Source organism: Varroa jacobsoni, unplaced genomic scaffold, assembly GCF_002532875.2.
Source record: "Varroa jacobsoni isolate VJ856 unplaced genomic scaffold, vjacob_1.0 scaffold_303, whole genome shotgun sequence".
NCBI lineage: Eukaryota > Metazoa > Arthropoda > Arachnida > Mesostigmata > Varroidae > Varroa > Varroa jacobsoni.
The window spans coordinates 115,416-138,208 of record NW_019213205.1 but is presented as its reverse complement, the minus strand read 5'-3'; the positions used below and the strand labels follow the sequence as shown (position 1 = coordinate 138,208).

General features: G+C 40.2%; 1 protein-coding gene across 5 annotated transcripts in view; it reads right to left on the bottom strand.

Moving 5' to 3' along the window:
• Positions 1–623: 623 nt before the first annotated feature.
• The window catches only part of LOC111259186 (glycine receptor subunit alpha-2), an 84,974-nt gene continuing 62,804 nt past the window's right edge, over positions 624–22,793 (bottom strand). For 2 of the 5 annotated variants that reach the window (XM_086967778.1, XM_086967779.1), the window contains exons 10-11: positions 22,708–22,746; positions 19,230–20,381 (exon numbers count right to left, since the gene is read on the bottom strand). In XM_086967778.1, the coding sequence (XP_086823904.1) occupies positions 20,370–20,381; positions 22,708–22,746 (51 nt within the window). In that variant the 3' untranslated portion in view covers positions 19,230–20,369. Of the gene's footprint in view, positions 980–1,232; positions 1,874–19,229; positions 20,382–22,707; positions 22,747–22,793 lie in introns of those variants that run through there. The other 3 variants (XR_002679462.2, XM_086967780.1, XM_086967781.1) reach the window with 3 other exon arrangements.

Below are 22,793 nucleotides of genomic sequence, written 5' to 3'. Positions count from 1 at the left end.
AAAATGTTTCTAAATGTGTGTATTTTTATAAGTCGGGCAGTTTGTCACTCCTAGAATTCTACATTTCTATATTTATCTAAATCTCAACTATATGATAACATGTGACACGGAAAGCTAAGAAATATGTTTTCAAAAGAAAATCTTTGTTAAATCCAGATTAAAAAAAAACAGGCCAATGAACGGAAATCAGCTGCGAAGGATGATAATTTACTACTTCCCTAGGATGTCGCTAGTGCCTGTACACGATATTTCGTATACATATTTTATTACTTATTATAAATATTCTCTTGAATATTTTTCAAATGGAGGCATTAGTATTTTGCATATACATTACCCCGTAGGAAGATTCTGTAAAACAAAATAGCTGCCATAAGTGCATTGATGTCAATACAATGCTCTCGTCGCATCAGTAAAACCATTACTAATTGAACTATACGTGTGCGTGTAGGAAGCTGATTCTGCTTATCGGCTAACAGACTGCACTTCCTCGCCGGTGCGTCCACAATATTCATACTCTATTTTTACACAATGCTGTACACGTACTAAGGAAATAAAACGACTTCATTAGGGAATGAGGTCCCTATCACGAGGCCGTTTTATTTACTGGTATATATTATATATACGTATGCAAGAGTGAGACGTTGCGTTTGTTGACATAATTTTTACGTTCTTTTATCATTCGGAGGCGGCATTGATCATGGTCAAGAAGCTTCAACGTATTATAATATTTCGAAAAACCCGCCACTGTCGTAAAAGACACGGCCACGTCGCCTCGGCTATTTGTTTCTTCATCGGGCTGTGAGGAGGAAGTTTACTTCGGGGAGCGGCGATATCACTTGCTGAATCGATACATCGGCCAGTGTTAGTAGTTAGATTCACGAGCCACTGCACTGAGAACTTGCCAAGAACAGACACCATTGTCAACTGCGTTGTTGACATCTTCGGTAGACAAAATAGATGTATAGTTTAAGTTCCACGCCTGTAGGGACACGTGTCGAGGTCGCACAGAATTGACTAAATCATTTTAATCCGTCTCTGCCCCGCGTATGGTACATATATGTATGATTAATTTCACTTCGGCTGACCAATTGTTGTAGTAACATATCAAACATTAGAACTAGCTTAGAATATATATCCACCATCGTTATTAGTCGTTCCAGAACCACTATGGCATATATATATATATATATATATAAGATTATATATTATTTAAAAAAAGAAAAACCCGAACATTGAGACCGAGCTCGACCAAAAAAGCGACAAAAATCGTCTAAATCTAAAAAAATCTGCTGGTCTCCCTGTAGCTATAGGACTATGGTACCACAACCTTGCTCTACGAGTCTCTAAAGCGTTCGCTCTATGGGATTAAAGTGTCAATACTCATTTCAGAGCCCATACTCAAGTTAGACTTTTTCTATCTGAACCAAACGGTGACCACAATTTTCTAGCGCAAACGAGAGCTTTCGATTTATATATAGTACGAGAACATGCAGCAGGAACTACTGCAGGAAAACGAGGACACCGTAAGCTGAAAAAATTTATTCGACCACCTAATGTGTTTGATCAATCGGCGTCCGGCGTGGCATTATCTAGTGACGTTTTTTTGTAGTAGAGAAAAGTTTAGGGTTTTTCTATAGCCGAAATCAGAAGATTTTCACTCGGTCAATATGGGGTTATAGCAAAACGGTGTTATTTACTATCGCGCATTTGATGGTCAGGTTATTGATTGCGAACTGATCTTTTCTCCCAAGGTACCCGCATCGTCGTTGCCTCGCTCGTACTACTCCTATGTCTCGAGTTTTATATCCGGTATCGCCGTTAGGCCTTCCATCAAACGGCTGGCTTTTAGTCATCGAACTACTCCGGTGGATTTCTGAAAAAAAACTAAGCTTTCTATAATAAAATAGTGCTTCTGGTAGAAAATTTGTACTATTATTCCCGATTACGAAAGCTGCGTTTCGTCCTGATTTTGAAAAGAGATTAGGAAATGGTTGGCTGGGCCATTTTATAGGCTAAACATAACTGCTGAGTATTGCAGTTCACAAAAAAGTCTTCATATTTCGCGTATTTGGCTAACTGGAATCATTTGTTATAGTTGAAATATACATCGCTGACCCTATATTTATTATTTACTACATTATTATTGCATTGGCTTTTTCTCATGTGTTTGCATTTGATCTCCTGAATTTGAATATTATACTACACTGCTAGTACACACCATCAATATACGGTACTCTATTACATTGTACGTTGAACGTGTTTTGCTTAGCCCCGTCACGTTTCGTCGGCGATTGCCAACCACACACAGAAAGCCCAAAAGTATTACATGAATCTTGCGTTTTCCGAACTACAATTTCCATAGAAATCGTGTCTCCGATTAACCAATGCTTGACGAACCTATGATGGCATGTTCGGACTATATTTGACCTACTACTGTTGGATTTATTGTCGTCGTCATCTTTTTCGTGATCGAAACGAGCCATGTTTGCGCATCTCGCCTCTGGACCAAGAACTCTTGTTTAGGGCATAGCATATCGTACAACCGTTGGGGGACTCCAGTCTGGCGGGAGCCAGGGTTAGCGTTAAGGAATTCCTGCAGTAGTCATGGCCGTCATTTCCCGTCCTTGCCCCATCAGAAACTTTGCTTTTGGCAGTTTGGACAGATTGTTCGCCCGTCCTTTAAACTCTGAATGCCCTATGCAAAGCAACTAGCGCAGTCTAAAGTGGACCTGTCGTAAGTCGTGTTGTTATGCAAGCATTACCCTGACCCTTACGTCGTCAAGCTCGCACACAACAGACGCAGCAACATGATACGCAAGAATGTACCTGATTCTGCACCTGCTGAAACATGTTGAGAGCATGGGCGATTTGCTGAAGCGATCAGCCGTAGGTTGGGCAGGACTACAACGCACAAAATAGCTCGGGAAAGGGCGACCTTTGATCCATTTATTGTTCTATTGAGTAAGGTCGATCGTGAAAACCGCTATGGCCTGGAGTTTTACGATCCCTGCCTGACGATGAAGGCCATCGGACTGTTATTTTTGCTTTGCTTTCTCTCGAAAGCTGGGTTTCATAAACCATTTTCAAGATACAGTACGACCGAAATGAATCAGCCGCCCTCACTATGAGAGAGTTCATTAAAAGTAGCAGTAATACGAAAGCGACCTGATTACGAAGGCAGGCATAATATAAATCATCTCAGCTAGAGGAAGCCTGTAGAATGAAGGTAGAACGAACAGGCGTAACGCCTAAACAGCGAAAGGGAAAGGGGCGCAAAAAATAACAGTGAACAAACAAACATTTGATTAGACCAACTTCAATTAAGGCAGCAGGACGTTGCTACTAGAGGCCAGGGTCCAGACAGTTCAAGACGAGTGCTATTGCTGCCTCATGATCGTTATCATATTATTAAACCCGGCAAGCTCTTTGGATATCGTGCACAGACAAGCATCCCGTCGAAATGTTTCCCTGGCACACTGAAGAACCTTAGGGTAACGTGCACTTAGAAACGAAGTGAAGGAAGTCTATGGTTAAAGTTGTAGCAATAGAGTTGTGCGTTTGTGCGCAAAAAAATTATGTTTCATAAGCTGTCAGTCTTGCTTTAGGGCGGCGTGATGTGCACGGCTAGCTCGCATCGCCTCGAGTGCGTTGTTATGACAATTACGAGCATGCAGCCGTCGCTGTTTTCAATTTCAGAGTTGGCACATGGTTACGGTAGTTTAAAAACTCGTTAGGAAAACACCAAAAAAGCCCAACTATCGTTAATGTTGCACCGAAAACGGGCTTTTACGGATTTATTCACACAGTACTAATGGCCAGAGAAGATACAAATGAAAGGGAAGTTAATCCAATCAATTATAAATTGAAATACGAGTGAACACGCATATTGGATCTTGCTTCTTAGCGGCAGCTAAATAGCCAGCGTGCTGATTTACGACAGGCGTAACAGACGTTATGAACAGTGACCGAACTGCTAGAATCAAACACGTCAAGATTATAAGAGAAGCTCTCATCTAGCATAACAAGCGTCAAAAAACAAAAGTGAAATTGGTGTAGATAAAGTGCTTTAAAGTATATGAGTTTGTTACCTAAAGGCGAGGAAACTAAAGCAGGTTGCAAGCCTTGACAGAAGGTGATTGCGCTACAGGAGGAGCTAAGAAGAAACCAACCACTGCTGAAGTGTACCTATATCCACCTCCCAGAGAGGACCGTTATGGTGAAATAAATATTTACTGGTTTAGTTAGCTAAATTTTTTATCACACACACACACACACATCTTTGTTCACATACAGCTTAAATTCGAAACGAGAGCCTTTTTACCACACCATGGGGTTACATTTGGAATGAACCTACTGGGGATTTTGACGTATCACCCCAAAGATAAGGCAGCTCCAAGCACTTCTGCATGGCTTCAACAAATCTGTGAACAGTTAGGCGGATGTGTCTCACCGACATGCGGTAAACCGTGTGATTACCCACTGTTGTAATTACGTACGGTGCTACCGGCGATCGGGTTATATATATCTCAGCAGCTATTCGACATCTGAAGTTCGATGCAACGCTCATATTTTTGGTTCTTGTTTGAGCTTTTAGTTGGTGCAGTGATTATTTTGTGTGACTTAGTGCGAAAAAGGGAAGCAAGTGGTATTAGTGGGTAGCAGAAGTGAAACATAGCGTAGGTAAGAACATTCTTTATTAGTTTTGCCTATTAAATTATTGAAGGCAAGTTTTACTTCAAAAAATTCTAAGTTGTTGGCAATAAGGAAGGTATAGGCTTGTATCTGATTCCATTCTATTGTTATTGTTTGGAAATTTCATCGCAAATCAAATCTCATTTATTCACTTGTTGCTTGCGGCAAGAAGCAATACGCTTTACGTGTACGTACAGACTAGCAACACAACGTATATGCAACATATATGCGACATGTACGCTCTGTACATACGAAGTACCAAAGTAACAGTATTAGTATAACGTATACAACAAACGAAACACAACAATCGTTTTAGTATATTAACAATGTTAATTGTCAAGAACCTCTGGAAAGCCGCGACTCTTGGAACAAGGGGCTTCAGTATCTATGGGGAACTGCGTTAGGCGTGAAAAACTTTGCCCTATACATTACAACCTATAGAGCTGCATTGCTCGTTGTTTCTTACCTGAATAAATTGAAACCTCGTGTAAAAAAAAGCCCTCATAAAAGTAGGTCTGCTTGTAAAATAAAACTCATTATATTTACGATAAACTCACTTTTCTAGCTGTGCACAATTCACTATGCTAATGATAAGGGTGGGATCAAAAGGCACAAACGGCCGACCTCTGGGTCCAATGTATTTTGAGCTTATCTTGTTAAAATTTCCACCCCAAAATTCTGTAACTGCACGCGAAGCTTATTACTCGGACGTCGCTTACGATCCGATTTAAAAACTGTATTTTGTACATCGTGTCTAATTATACCGCTACTCTGTCATCGGCACTGTCCTAACCACTACTTTTTGTTCTATAAATTCCAACTCTTTCCCTTCGTTTGCCGCGCAGCAAAGAGCTCTCCAACAGCACCCTGCATCGATGGGCTGGGTCGGCGAGATCCTGCAGCTAAAGGACAATTGACTTGTCTTCTGACGCCATATCCTCCATTTTAGTAAGAGTGTTACGACCTTCTGGGTCTATATACAATGCTTTGATCGAGTACATCCTTTCGTACTCCTGACGTGCTTTCCTGTACGTGTCATCCATAAACGTAAGTAGGTAACTTTCCGATCCGATTTAAAAGTTGTTCCGTAAATTATTTTCAAACTTTATGCAAACATTATGCTCCATAGTTCAATTGAGATTAAGTCTTTTGTGTAATGCTAGCTTTAGGGTAAACCGATAGAAAGCAGTACTACGTCCCTATACAGAAACGCCTTTTTTATTATCTATAGAGAAAAAAAAATAAACGATAAACATATTTAGAACCTGATGGCGACAATGAGACTATCGAATGCTATTATAACCTTTAGATTTTTCTGGTAAAGGTGGCCTTTTCAATGACTCTACCAAGTGTTTTCCGGATCAGACGCCGATTAGTGGCATAGCATTTCCAACAATAAGGGAATACATGACGAACTTTGGCAGAACTTTGGTGTCTTCTTAAGTTATGAGCTGTTGAGCTTTTTATGTTTTTTATTTTCGACCCACATTGCCTGCTAGGTAACATTCATTTAGCATAACAAGAACACATATCCACAAATATTTCGCGTAAACATGTTTAAATAAAACGTGCAGAAAATGCACCTGTTTGATGAGGTCCCCCCCCCCCCCACCACCACCACCCTAAAATATAAGAAATAAGCAATTATTTATTTTGCCCACGATGAAATATAATAAAGTTATATTCAAAGAGGGAATATTTTTCTACTTCACGTTTTAATATCACGTACATTTCAATTTACCGCACTTCTTTCAATAGAAATTCAATAAACTGGGACAATTTTCAACTGCCCATTTCTCAGACTTCGTTATAGCCATAGGCATGGCGGGTACATGACAGGGCAGCGGCGGATCAGGGCTATCGAACGATATAGGGGTCTTCTTATGTTTTCCTTTAAGGATATCGTCACAATTGAAGAAAGACTCAAATACCATTTCACTCCATCCTTGTTTGAAATATTTATAGGACGGTTAGGCAATTCCTACGGCAATCGATTGCAGTCTAAAGATGAACATTTCTTTTAACTACGTATTAGATACAAGCATTACACTCATTATACTCATCCTCTCAGCTTTGAAGTAACTTTGTTTCTAACGCCACAATCAGTTAAGATATCGAGAGTCAGTTTCCTGTAACAGGCTGAAGCCTCTTCTGTACTTAACGCCGCCATAACTTCAAGTCCTTTCGGGAGATCTGCTGACGCTTTCAAACGTATGATGTTTTGCGGTTCGGGTAATCCTGGCAATCGGGTAAAATAGAGGTCCGGAAAAGGCCAACGAGATGCGGAATTATTTACAGGTCCATGGCGTTTTAGGGACCTAGAGCAACACAGTAACTCATGTGAGCAGAGAGATTTATTCGCCTCGTTTGATGTACTTATTGAGCTTATCAACCAACAGCTTCTATAGTAGCTCCGATATAAGGTATTTGCGAAGATGGAGACGCTTTCGGGAATGTTGGAAGAATCTAAGTTAATTTTTAATATTCATTTATGCTGTAAGCTTATTGCATGCCCAATTAATGGAAGCGAAAGAGCTTTCCACAGGTGATTCTATTTAGCTCGTCGTCCAATTCCGAGACAGCATTGGCTCGAAGAGATGTAACAAGCTATCCTTAATTATTAGTCGTATGGTCAATTCTATGAAATTGACGTGCACTACTTGCCTTAGCCTTGGATTCATAGAGCTGTTTTTTAGACGCTTTATTCACGAAAATTAGCTATTTGTATCAATTGTGTGTATCGAAAAATATGTCACATAGGGTACCGTTTCTCACAATCTATCTCTAATGACCCTTCGCATCAATATTCGTACTAGGCTATGTTGAATAATAATGTTTCCAAATCTAATATACCAATTTTCATGTGGCTCTTGAAAATTTACGATTGCCATTGGCAAAGGTTCACACGAAGGTCCATCAAGACAAACAAAGCCGACCGCTGCTAGCAATAAGATTATCGAGCCAAATGCCCTGCGTTCTAAGTCGGCAGCCAACTGCTGTCAGCGAACACAGATGTAACCGAGGCCACCACGTACCTGTTCACTGTATTGCCTCAATAACCATCTGGCGGCAATGAATTTCGCAGAGGGCCACCAATGCCGTACGGCTCCAACATGGTCCTTCTTTTTCTGATAAAAGGGCGGCCCTCCTTCGTCATGCCTTGTAGTAAGGAAAGTGCGCAACCTTCTGTCAACTTACGGGAGAAGATATCGACAAACGCTTCGCATGAAAACACTTTTAAACGAGTATGGCTTTGAATTGGTTCGGCCCGTACGCACCTATATTACGGCCACAAGCGTAGTGTCGAAAAGAGATCAAAGGAGTTTCACGAGAGGAGGCATACATTTAACGGGTTATCAGATTGTGACCAATGCTTAACTCTGCTGAGAACATTTTCACATGAACCTTTGGAGCACCATTCGCAAGACAGGAAGCGATACATACGATAAAAGCAACAGGCTTTGTGGTATGTGACAAAAGCAGTTACACAACGTTTACCGGTTTTGCCATTTTGGTCATGCTACGCTCTTCTATTACGATACGTTTATGTATAAAAAAAAATCTCTCGCATATTAGCATAGTCCCGCCGTAGCTTGGAATTGAATTCTAAAGGGTCTATCTTCTTAGGTCCTTTATTCTTTGCATAAGCAATTTTTTTACATTATCGTAATATGAGATTCAGGCTTGCGATTATCCTCTGTAAAGACTGTTTATTATTACCAAAGCTTTTCCTTGACCGGTCGGCTCCTTGTCGTCGAGTTATATCTTTGTTTACTATCATGTGTCCAGGTAACGGGCCCATGGACAATGGTGTCCCCATGTAAGGGGTTCACTGTCGTGCAGTTCCAACGTTGCTTTTTCATTGAGTGATTCGTTGGATTCTCATTTATAACAATACTAGAAGAAATGTAATGAAAACCGCGCGAAGAGGTTAATGTGACTACAAGGCAGTGAAATATAGATTTGGAGGGTATTTTTAAAAAAAAAAATATTCAAAATAGTGAACGACCGCTATATATCACATTCTGTTACTGCCACAACTCACATAGAATGTGTATTATATTTATACCATTATATTGAAGGATAAGTCACATCGAAAGTTTTTTTATTCTATGTAAAGTACTGATATATTTGGCGGTACGTCTGACTCTGGCCTTAAGGATGCTTACCATTGGAGAAGGAATTCTCACACAAGGCGCCTATCACTGACTTTGAAAGAATGATCCTTGTCCGAATACTCTGCAAGCAGACCAAACTCTTTTTCTTCACATAGCGCTTGAATGTCGAGTTAGCTTAGAAGAACACACGCTGAAGAAATGGGATTGGCAACGATCCTGGCCCGTAACCCTCGGAGCACTACAGATGTGTACTCCGGTAACATATCTCTAGTGTTTGTTTTCTTTGCGAGCCAGGTCAAGAAGCAATCTACCGTCAGTAACAGTGGACACTACGTAAATACGTGAGAAAACCACCAAGTTCCGTAAGGCGCTTCCGTGACCCCTTCAAACGGCGGGAATATTCAAGTATCTTCATAGATTAAGGCTGACCTAACAAAAAGGAATTGCGGTATCCTATATTGCCGGTGATGGCCCTTATATGATCACTGTTCTGAATGGAAACATTGACTAGCATCTCCATGAGGGATCCTTTCAATGGAAATCGTCACGGGAGTTATCTCAGTATATCAAGTGTTGACACACCGTTCCTTTCCATTCTATCACCTGTGCTTTTCTACCTAGATGCATTGTTGTCTTAGTGGCGCAAGTTCTGTCATCGTTTTTACTATAATGCGACCGAATGGAACTTCAGACGAGTATCGATGCTGCTGAGAGCGCAAATTCGTCCCGCGTCTTCGGTCACATAACTCATTAAGAATACAAAGCTGAGAGGTACGACCGACGACCGTGTGTAATTTTTTTGTTTTTTTTTAGCATATATGTGGGAGCATACGGTCGAACGATATACTAACGATTGCTTTAGTAGTGATTGTCCACAGAAAAAAAGCAGAGAGAACGCATATCTTACGCGTGTGAGTATATCATCGAATCGTTCTTAGTCACTTTTGAAGTTATGATTTATAATTTTTAAAGGAAAAAAGCATTTCTTCATGAAGGCGGATGTCCAGTTCAGTACACTGATGGTAAAGTACATATGACGTAACGATGATAAAGGAAAAGAAAATTCGTTATACGGAATGGCAAGTAAATAAGGCCTACGATTTAAATGTGTTTTCGCCTACGCTCGTTTAGATTGATATATTCAATATATATATATATATATATATATATATATATATATATATAGCCGTAAAAAGGCTTTAAAAGAATTGTTCTCCAGATTTCGCTTGGCAACGTTGGGGGCATCTGGATTTCGTTAAACGAAATAACATCTAATGCAACGGTTGAAACTAGATTCAACACGCTGAACAATGTTGTACACTATTAGTATTCGATCAGCGCTTTAAGGCGCCGATCTCATACAGCACGTAAGTTGCGAGGCTGATCTGCTGAAGTTAGCATCGTTCTGCTAATTTAAAGACGGTTACTTGCGTCAATTTTACGGCAAAGTGTTAGATTTGTTATTGAGACTGGTAAGTAATACAGTGATAGGGATTGGGCTTTTGTTCGGTTTGTCTCTATAACTTACGACATCTCTAATAATAAACGTCTGCTCCCTGTGCTTTGTGCACTTACGCCCTAATACACCGTTGAAAATCCACTAACGATTTAGATTTATATCAATGCTATTACTACTTCAGTTATAAATATAATTTAACATCTCACACAATACCAGATACTGTACAATAACAGAGTCTACTATTGACGCACGATGTGACGCCTCAGATAGCATGGCGTTATGTGCTATAATGCAATCATTTGACGGTTTTTTCGATCAAGCATGTTTGTCTTGAAATGAATTTTTCTAGCCCATACTATCATACAATATAGTTAACTTTTTTAACCTGAAATAAGCTCGACGTAACAAAATCACTATACTCTTCTAGTAGGTTATTGGAATACTCTCAGCGCTGCCGAAAAAGCTTAGATACTGACGACGTTTGTAGCATGGTGATAATTCTTCCAGGGCTAAACGAAAGGATATGAAAAGCAATATCACTTTAAGTTGGCACGATCTGGTCAAGTAACGAAGCAACACCACCGAAAAAACAAGCACACCGTCATGCTAGGTCACTGACTTGTCTCGAAGAAGAAGTGTCTGTCAGGGGTGCTCTGTACACAGAAAAATGAACGTTATAATTAAGTTAAACAACCCTGTCGGTACATCCAATATCTCGCATAGAAATAAATCGAGAGGACACTCATTGTCAGACACTTATTCATCCGTAGACCTTGCTTATCAGGAATACAACTGAGGGGCTTTTGTGAAGACCGAGCTAATCGAGAATCGAGTGGGTAAGTCAACCCAATTATGCTATCGGCTGTCTTTCTGGGGGATTCGGCAGGACATTACGGCCGACACCTTCCTCCCGACGAAGAGAGGTACAGCTTTATAGATACCGGCGCGCTCAAAGCAAATTAAAAATGAGTCGTCACCATTCGAGCTCATTATTGGTTGTTTTCATTGCGCTTGCACCTCGTCTACAATTTGGAAGAACAGCGTCAGCATTCGTATAATGATCGACTGTGGAGTCAATTTTTCAACGAAGAAAAAAGCCTGTTATTTGGTTAAACTATACTGAAAATAGATGTAAGCTATAAATTCGAATACTATAAAAATTCGTATGTCTGTCTGATAAACAGTAGGGAGTCTTTCTTTAGTTATTTTCGCCTATTGCCTAAGGTACCTTATTGTATCTGAAATTAACCGAAGCTCCCAAGTAATGATCAAACAAAACTTGGTACATAGTGCTGTTTTGGACTTTTAGGCGAAACAAGTCTTTCTTTACAGAGCCTGCACAGTCCTTATGCGCTTTTAATCGGCGATGAGGTCAACAGCTTCCCAGGTTTGCCTAATAAACCATTTCAGCTCACGACGCGCAGACAGCGAAAAAGTAGACTGCAAAAAGGACATTGCGAGCTCCGCGCGGTACAACGAAATCTTATAGGCGATTCTTTACTGGGCCGCTGACGAGAAAAATCGTCTTAGAGCCTTCACTGACGAAGACCGAATATGCGCAGGCAGGCTGACGCCTGCACGCTGCGAAGCTGTAAACATTGAATTTCATTGAGATTAGCTCGTGACAGAAAGTTCGAGCAACACGGCCAACCTGATTATTTTGTTAATGATGTAATAACTGATTGATCGTAGGTCATGTATTTTTATTGAAGTGCAACAAACGCGAAACCTTGCGGCGTATATGTTTATTTATTGTTGGTGCGTAGGCAATAGCATATAAATGGAAAATGAATAGAAAATGTTCTACAACCGAACTACAACCTTCGACGTAAGGACGTTCACAACCATACAATTTATTATAGTCACCAATAATACTCTGAAGGCACGGCGATGCTAAGGAAGACTAGCCTCTAAAGCGACCACTTCTATATTGTGAGTACCCATACGCCTTTCTCCGGTGAACATTTGCGGAACGTTGTTCTAAGCAATGTTCCAGGTAGCTATCCTTGAATCCATTTTTTTTTGAATCCAACAAAGTCACTTAGGTTTTATTTATTTTAGCAAAATGGCTAGTAAGGAACGGCTTGAATATATGATTCGATAAATCCAACAGTTGCGGTTTTACCGCATTTTTACACGGAATTCATAATGTCTAAAAGGTTGTTGATTAATACACGGAAGGAAAACAGGCGAGCAGTGGCCAAAAAGACCGCTCGGATACGGGTCTATTCGTACTAAATGTCTACTAAAGCGAATGAAGATCTCTTATTTGCCTTTAGGATTGATTTTAAAGAGTTCATTATAAACGAGCGGACGACCTAGTAGATGCAGGTTTTAGGAGTCCATGTGAGCTAATAAGATTGGCTTTGTTCCTAGCGCATATGTGCTACGGCAACGTTTTATGGTAAGTACTCAAGCTATCAAAAAGCATCTAACTAGATAAGCGGAGCCCTATAATTGCCAAGAAGCCAATTGTTATCATTAATCTTTGTACACTTTCGATTGTAGATGTGCAACGGTTGGAAAGAGCCAGCGAAGTATTATATATCAAGATAAAATTAAGAGGATGCTAACTAGAAAACAAAAATGACCAAAAATTGAGGTCAACTTAAAAATTTTAACATTCGGCTTGCTTCATTATATCAGATGCTTTTTTGCCTAAGTCCCTGTTCTGGTTCTCATTTTCGGCTCAAGCCTTCCGATTTTTTTACTCGGCTGACTGGATAATCGATTAGATGCCATCCGCTACTCTAGAATACGGACTCATTCACCTCCAATGATAAGAACAGCGATTTTAAAATAAATTAACGAATGTCTTATTTTGGGCATAACAATGTTACGAATAAGTTACTCAAAAAAAATACCGTGTTGGCACTCTCTCTCAGTTGTCATGGCGATGCTTTTTTCAGGGTCCCAACTGGAGGGTCACGGTAAACCGAAGACCGCATATCTGCACCGTTTCCCTACACGCTCCTTCGGCCGGCCCACGGCTACGCGGAGTCAACCCAAATACTGTTTTCAATGTGTAAACCTGACTTGTCCTGTAGCATTTGCCGATAACGTCTGAGGCATATGGTAATTTAAAAATGAGGCCGCGAATACAAGCTAGCTCTCTGACTGTGACACGAATTTTAAAGATAAGCGTCGTAAGTTAATACGAAACCCTCAGAAAAACCATACCCGGACGAATCCGATCAAACGAATGTGTCGGTTCTTGCCCGTTATAAGGCACTTAAAAGTTGCTAAACTTCCAGCTATTTTAAACGGACCCACCAATAAAATCATCTCCAGTTGGCCGTTTTAAATCATGTCTATTGAAATCTGCCCATCGATAGCTTCCGCAATCCGAATTCGTTGGCTCTGCCTTCAGAATCAGGCCGCAATGTTTTCAAGAAGGGTATGACATTCTCAGTGTAAAGGGGTTCCGAGGAACTTCATTACGGAACTGTCCCTAATGCCAGTTGGCCATCGGTGCCGCACCAGCAGTGAGTTTATTTTCAGTCGATTATGTAAGACACGCATTAAGACGCGAGGTACGAACGAACATGCGAAGCAGGCATATATGGCATTACAGCATCTTTATTAGCATGAAAATCATGAAAAAAGAGGCCACACATAAATTGCTGAACCTTAGGCAAGGTTGAGGTTTGCTAACACGACCTTAAAACAGGTTGCGGTGGGTCGCTGACTCCCATCAGACGTGCTTTAAGCGCGTACGACGCTCTGACACTTAATTCAGTCCCGAATCTCGTTTGCATTCAAGCTACTGTAAAGCGCGCCGTGTTCATCGGATTGACGCGCAGTGGATCACTTAACGTTGAGTGTTCAACAAGATAATCTTATTAATTGATGTTATGCAGCATTAATCGACGGACGCCCAATAGGCCTTGATCACGTCTAGCGTTCCCCATAATTTTCGTACTACAAAACTGTTCTGATTGTATAAATTTGCAATGATTTCTCCAAAAAAAAAAAAAAAAAAAATCGTCGAGGCAAAAGTAGTTTTAAACCATTGGTAATTCTTCGATAGAAGCGGCTGGATATATAGTAAGCTAGATAAAAAAGGCTAGAAACGTAATTGAGCGTTCAATTGTGTTACTCTATTGGGGAGCGTAGATGATTGTCGGTATTGGACAGTTTCGCCTGGATGCGTTCGCATTAATTATATTTTACTAACGTAAACATAACGTCAAAGATGGCTAGATATCGAGCGATAACGCCCGATTTTTTGTTATTATTTAGCTTTACTATATGCTACTTTACTATGATTTTTGGACATCGTGCACCGCTCACTGGGGCACACGAGCACGCGTTCCGAACAGGCGGGCGCTCATGCCGTTTATCATACAGAACTTAATCGTCCGGATAACCACTATAAATGAAACGGACCAACAAATGATGGACTCGAATTGGCACTTTGTTCATTTTACATTTTACTTGGATATTTAGAGTTTTCAACAAAGAAGGGTCGTGCGGAGCATTCGAGACATTCGGATTTCACAGTATTTACCTTAAAGCAAATGGACCATATTTAAATTGGCTAAATGAAAAAACCTTTTAAGGCACAAGGATTGATAGGTTTAAACAAACGGCTGTTTATAATGGGCCCTCGGCCTATAGCAGAAACTCAGCAAGAAAGAAATGGGCCGGTACATTGTCAAAGTTTAGTGTATTATTTGCCGGTTGAGTATAGTTTTGTGAAACATATCAAACTGCATTGGCTTTCCGCGGAATTACGACAGCGGGACAAATCCTGTTTAGAGCGTCCCCGAAGGGTTAAAAGAAGGCAGATGCCGCACCTACGTCTATCGTCTTTTCAGGGAAACTGCGGAAGAACAATGTTCTTGAAGACACTGTCGCGTGTCGCTCGATCGGACGTTCGGCTTAACAGACGAAATCTAAAAGATGAAGCTGAAGGCGCGTTATTTCCTTCATGTATATCGCATTCAAAAGATAAGATTTGGGTAATTCTCATGGAGAGTCATTCCTATTAGCTTCTTGTTGTTCCTGTCTGCCTGCTTCAATGAACACAGACTACCGCCTATTACAGCGGTATTGGACAATAGAATTAGGCCACTGGATATAAAGCTAGCAACAAGAACCATTACCATTTTCCGAGACAAAGAGTAAGTAACTCGATTTATGAGTAGGTTAATTTCCATAGACTATGAACTAGAATTATATTTTACATTGGATTATCATTTAGCTTGTTATTCGTTTATGTGCTTCAACTTTCAGTGATATAGTTAAACATGTTTATACAATATGCACATACGTGATTTTTAAAAACACAGTTAAGGTATACATAGTACTTGCTGGTTTCTGAGACACTTTTGCGGCGTGTTAACAGGTCGATTTCATGGTTCCAAATTTGACGGCCACGTAAATCAGTTATTTGTGCCTAAACGTGACAGTTAGCAGCTATCCAGACGCAAGGATACATTGGCCGTGCGGCACAATATGTAATAAATTTCTCTTCATAATATCAATACCAATTGACGCTGCTGTGGTCAAGCTAGTGCCGTTTGTAATTGCGCTTGCTGCACTCTAATGAGGTGAACTAGCTGAACCGAAGTCTGAGACCATTTTGCTAAAACGGCAAATAAACGCAGAGTAAAAGAGACATGCGGCTATTGAAGCCGACCTCGAAAAAGGTTAATGGGCATGTCTTGACAAATGGTCCGACTGAGAACAGATCAAAACAAAATCAACCCACTCAGCACTAGCCCACCCCTGGGCTAACTAGACAGTATCTGTTTCAGCAAATTCAAGACCGAGCAATCAGCGATCGACTACAAGACACGAGATAGACTCTGAAGTCTCAAATTGTTAGATTGGAAAGAAAGTTCCCCCGTTAAAAAAATACCTTCCCCAACCTGTAGCTTACTTTCGATTTACAGCTCGAAAGCGACTTTCCTGCTCTATTAGCGTCATATAAAGGTGCTGTATTGCGTCAACTAGAAAGAGCTCTTCAAAATTGCGCGTTCTAAATGGGAAAAACATGCCTTTTCAATATACTTTGCTCTATATATCTCTTCGAGTTCGTACTGTTACCGAAACAACCCAGCTGTCACCGTTGAAATATCTACTCAAAAACAATTTATCGATTTTGAAAACGGAATCGGGACCTAGGAAATGCCCCGTTTTAGCCAAACGCCTTAATTTGATGACAAAGCTCTGAAAGCACTTTTTAAGGGTGACGGTAGGCAAATAGTATTTGGCCGAAGAGGTGGGCCGCAGCCACAGAACAGTTATTAACCACTTTAAGTTGCACGTTAAATTTCAGGTTTACCCAGACTTGAAGCTTGGATACCTTAGGAACTCTGTAAATCCAACAAAAAGTCATGGCTTAATGCTGCATCTCAACACCTTGCCCGATCTCGAACGTCACGGGGCCACAATGAGCGAATTTTTGTGTAAAACTAATGTTGGTACTTTAATATGAATCAGCGATCGCAATGAGTGGCCTCAGACGGGAAGTTAAGGACTAATGCCCAGTCAGATCCTTGTAGGAAAAAGATCATGCTTTAGTGGAGCTACGAGGACCTAATTACACTGAAAATTGCGTTTTACAAACCAGATAGTTGACCGGCGCCATTTGGCCCGGTAGCATCGAATCAACTGGGCTATTCAAAAGACGAAGTTAGACCATCCTCTTCTATGGCAAAACGAGCCTATGCACCGCAAACATGGTCAAAGCTGTTCTTCGGGACTTCAAATATTAGGTTCTGTTATACTCTGTATATTTTTCGGACGGATTTTCACATTTTTCACTTACTAGGCAATAAGGACAATTATTTTCGAGGCCTTACCTTTGACACGAATCAACGACTTAGAACATTTGGAAACTTTTGTGGGACAGAGCCCGCTACTTTCTCACCAGATGGAGCGCATCATTTAGTGGAAGTATAGGAGATAACATAATCTTTAACAGAAAAAACCTAATGTCTTTAAACGGGCACTATTTTCAATCATTGTTGAAGCAAGTGGTTACATATATACACCTAAGCTCTCTAGTTTCGGCTTTGCTGCTACGTTGAACAGAAATAGATGTGGTCTATTGTCCGATATGTATTGTTGCAATATGAAACAGCCCAGGTCTCGAAGTGATTTTATCTACGAGGTTTGCCCACACATCCTCGCACAAAGAATACAAATTGTATGATTCATGGTAGTTTTGGTCCGGCCGCTGTAACTTTTCATTTTCACATATAATCAATACGCGCTGCCTGCCTCGGCGTTACCCTTACTGTGTGCTTTAGTGCAAGCGGCGATCACCACATTAGATAATGTCATAAACGTCAAGGTCATAAATTTTCACATGATCGGCAAGCCTGTTCCACTCCACTGTTTACGTTTGTCCCATCATTCTAATAGTAATAAAAATAATTACTTAATCTGAATAGTCAAGTCAGAAAAGCTGCTTTTCTCTAAGGATTACTGAATCAGGAATTGAAGTTTAGCAACAGGAAGAAAATTATTGAATCTAGACATATGGGCAGTTAACTTCAAGAACCTGAATATAACGTTTTGCATCTGTCTACTCGTGGCAGATCAGAAAATTCCCGTAAAACGACGGACCACAGATATCCACATTGTACTTGTGTTTTCATGCCTTTATAATAAAGTTCTACTATCATGATTATTTAGCCTATATTGGTGAATCACACTAATTATAAAATAGTGAAAAATGAAACCTTTGATTAATTAAAACAGTCCGGTTACTGTCGTATTTTCTCCGTATCATTATAAGTGGTACATTATCTAAAAAGTGGTATTCTTGGCTAAGTCTTCTAGCTAAATAATATATATCAGACGCAGATGTCTTCCTATAAGTTAAGTTGTTATCAAAGTTTTTACCAAAAAGACGAGAAGTCGTATTCCTGCTCCAGCTCTCGATTAATAGAGCGTCAGTTTTTCAACCCAATCTCCCACAAAGTAAGACTCACAGCAAGCATCCCCTGGAACCCATTTATCTAGAGTACGCCTCAGCTGGACGCATTCGGCCCTGGGTGTTGTGCCAATGATAAAAAAAAAAATGTATTATACGCCTCTTAGCATATTGTCTAACATTATGGGGCGTTATGTGACCGGGGTCTTTTTAGAAGTGCGGATAGCTTGACCCCTTGCAGTAGTAGTTACGGTAATGGTTTGGGATTGAATGATTGCTAACCATTTATATGTATGAACGTACATTATTAATCCAAACATATTAGATTTAAATGTACTTACTTACACAGTTCTGTGGGCAATAAAAACCATGGTTCTATAGTATTAAAGATAAAAATTATGGTGTACATAGGATGTATATTCTTGATGGTGCGCTTAAACTGGGAACAAACCTTAGCGGATAGTAATGGGCATGCCTTCCAGTACCAGACGAAAGCAAACAGCAACTGGCATCAAAACGTAAATGAGAATAGTCGTACTTGAAAATCTCGTCACGCTCAATAAACCCCCTGTTGAGACTAAAGCCTTCCTAGTTTGTTCAAAAGTTCAGTTTTCGTGCGACTTTCGGGATTTCTGTGAGCCAGACCAAAAGGTATTTAATTGAGTTTAGGTTTCGGGGGTTCAGGTTTAAAAATATATAAGGTATATAACGAAATGGCTCAGAAAGTCGTCTTCAACACCGCTAGCATTTTGATACAGAGGTTAAGAGCCGTCTTAAAGACGAAGACATCACTTCGCAATTTGATCATTGAAATTAGCTCAATAGGTTTAACGAAAGACATTTTGGGTTTTTGCATCTTCTTGGCTCTTCTAAATTATTGAGACTTTTGGCCTGTTGTATTTAATTCAATAGAAACGTAATATATTTAAGCGAGCTTATTTTTACCAGAGTCTCGATCCAAACGCACTGCCCATCTACAAAGCTAGCAGTCGATTTTCAATGCCTACGTAACAGATCTTCTTGCAAATTGGATTCCCCGTTCATAGAAAAAGTTATAACGCGCATTAAGTTACTTTCATACAATAAACTTGGTTTTATTTCTGATTCACTTTTTCATACAGCATATGACTCGTTCTGTTGTTTATTTCATAGCTATATTATAATGCATCGTAAACGATTGTTTTTTTTTTTATATTTACCGTTACACGTATGTGTGTGTGTGTATATATATTTCAAATCGAGCTAATCATCAATATCATCGCTAGCATGGTTATTTTCATTATTATTATTATTATTATATTAGTTTCACACCTAGAATTAATATATATATGTGCTACTATCATTACGTCTGTCTTAATTTACCTCCCTGAGCATGTATTTGGGGGGTGGCACAGACCAAATAACAGCGTCGAGCCTGTAGAACATACAATAGTTGTTATTGTGGTGGGTTATTGTGTTTTTTGTTGCTGTTGTTTGTTGGATGCTAGCTTCATCAAAGCCATTGTTTAGATAATGCAGACACAGAAGTTTTACTATCACCTAATTGTTGCCACTGTAATTAAACGTAACTACTAGGGGGGCTGGTTCGCGGTCAGCTGTTATCAGTATACGGGTGAGTAACAGGCGCTTTATTAACTATTAACAGATTGCCTTTCCTCCACGAGTCTGGCCTTCGTTCTTATCTACGAGATCTACATCTACGAGATTCCGCCATTCCAGTTCGGTCGGGTTGTTGACCACCCTTTCATAACTATATGTATCGTCCGTTTCTCTCTGGCCATAACGAGACCAGCAGGCTTCCGAGTGAGCTTAGCGGGTAGCGATACAAAATGGGTTTGTGGTACAGCTTCAGTTATCGGTAACGGGCAAAACCGCAGCTTTAACGGCCAGTGGTTGCTTGCTCTTTCGGTTGCCGAATTGGGCTGAATGGTATCAGAAATTTGCCCCAACAGCAGAAAATTGTGACAATGACTGGGTAGCGACCAGATTCTCGTTCGAAACACCATCGAAAGTGAGGAACTATACAGCAGCTCCGTCATATTTTCCGTGGACACTATCCAACCTCCCCTCCACCCGATGCTCTCGTACTCGTTTCGTTTTCTTCGTTGTACTCCTTCTTCCAGTTGCGGCCGACTTTTTCCCATCTCGGATCCCATTGGGTACATCACAACTGTGGTGTATCTGGCGGCGTTAGCGATAAAACACTCCATCAGGTTTTCTCCTAGCACACCAAGTAGCGCGGTTATACGTGTGCAGCTAGATATTCACATTAGCTAGTTCTATGCATGGATTTATATAAACTTTGATATGTGTGTAAATTGAGTAGACGGACGCGACATATAGAACTTTATTTCCCACTTGTGCCTTTGTGTGCTTATCGACTTACAGATAGTATTCTAGAATAGTATATATATATATAGGTTTATAGAATACCATACGCAACCATCATTCTCGAGAGACTTAACTGTTTAGCGCGCCGAACTCTAGCAGCAGCGGTGGTGCTAGAGCGACGATGTTAATGTGTTTTTTACATTGGCACTATTTACCTCTCGCATGTGTCCGACACGCACATATATGTGTATGTGTTGAAAGAAATAGTACAAATTACTCTTTGTTTGTGCTGTCGTTGTTACCCTGCCTCGGCGTACATAGCGCCGTCCCGTGCAAGCTGTGCTGACTTTATCTCTGTTTCTCTATGCGTATTATAACGAGTGTTCAAGAGAGCTCGTCTAATGACGATTCTAAGGAATGACATTATCTAAAACCGGTATCGGAAATAAACAGACCCGACTATCTAGTAATGGCACGCCGTTCCAGAACTATCGAGGGTGTCTTCATCAACTTCGAATTGCCAACACAATGTAAACATTTCGATTTAACTTCGATTTCGTTGAGCTCAAACAGAAAAAAACGCTTAACTCAAATTCAAAATGTCAGCGATCTATTACAAAAAGGCTACGTGTTTTCAAAAAATTAGCGGACTTGAAGACTTCCTCCTTACTAATTAATGATTATGCATGGTTGTTGTTTATCGTTGAATTTATAAACGTCTAAAATTTGGTAAAACTTTTCTCCGTTCGTTTGCATTATCATTGGCTTACTACCTAATGTTCTAATCGTAATGCCTAGAAAGAAAAACGTCTCTGAGGAAACTGAAATTTGTTATCAATCCTAGCTACATGTGCATAGAAATTGATGTTACGTGTATTTGTAAATAAACCTTCATCATGCAATAGTTTCGTAAATTTCAGACTGCCAGCTTAAACCTTATTCCTTCGGGAAGAATCTATTTGAATATTTGCCGTATATGTGTGTTCTGGAAACGTTTGATAGGAGCACAAAGGCCGGGACAGGCCATGAAACGTTACTACTTGTAGAAAATTCATTATTTCGTAACTATAGGATTTGCGCGATAGACACGGGCAGATTTGCTGTTTTCAAAGGCATTGGTAAGGGGGGATTACGCAGTTATATAGCGAGATAGACGTTATTCACTTACGTTTTTTTAAGGTTCGCTTAACGCGAATTTGCTTTAAAATGTCTCTGAAGCTCGCGTCTCATTCATTCCTCATGTCATTTATGATATTGGCTTCTGATTGAGGCTACCGTAACTATCGTTACATACCCTTGACACTTTCAATGGATATATTGATTCTGTATCTCTTTACGCACTTAACGTAACGTTCATAAATAGTAACGATCTTTATCTAACGATACACACACACATACATACATATATATATTTACACTTAAGGTTGTCATCGCATAGAGCCACTGTGTATGAATTTTTACTCACACCCAACGTCAACATAAGGGCTATATATATGTATGTATGTATAGCAATAGATACGATCACCGCTCTAACACGATGCTTCAGCGACGCCCATTGTTTGTATGGTGTGTCAGCTTTATCTCTGTATGTACATCACAAGCTGGATAATCTTCTACAATTTGTATGGATACTAACCCGAACCATCGATTGCAGTCCGAGTATAGGAAGCTACCATCTAAAACACTGATATATGTATTTCATTGGAACTATACGTAGGCTTCAGCTACGTGTTTACTCGTAGGACAAAGCTGTTCGGGTATACGATCGTTACGTATTAATAAGACAGTGACACTATTTGATCTGACTGGTACGAAATAAGCCAATGATCTTAACGGTCAGGAATACTCATATTGGGTAGCGAACAAAACTCAGACAATATTATATACATCATCTTCGAAAAAAGAAGAAAAACTGTCGAAACGGCTTCAATATTGTCTAAGTTGCGCAGGTTTATCACAAGGTTGCCTCTAGGATACTCTTTTGTCGGACGATGGGCCAAGAGGATCGTGATTTAATGCAGGTCATATTGACGGCGTACGCGTTACTGGCACAGCGGATTCAGTTACTAACTGATTTCAACTGCTTATTGTCGCATGTAATATGGCCAGTAGAGAATATTAAACACAATAAAACAGGCGGGAAAACCAATTCGGCTTGCTCGATCGATTCGTTTAGCCTGAAGCTTGGAATCCCACTGCCGTGACCTCGCAATTACCGATTCTGTACCTCCACCTTTGGCAGCAGCTTGTACGAGCTGAAAACAAATGAATTATCATATTTTAATTATCATCTCGTACCATT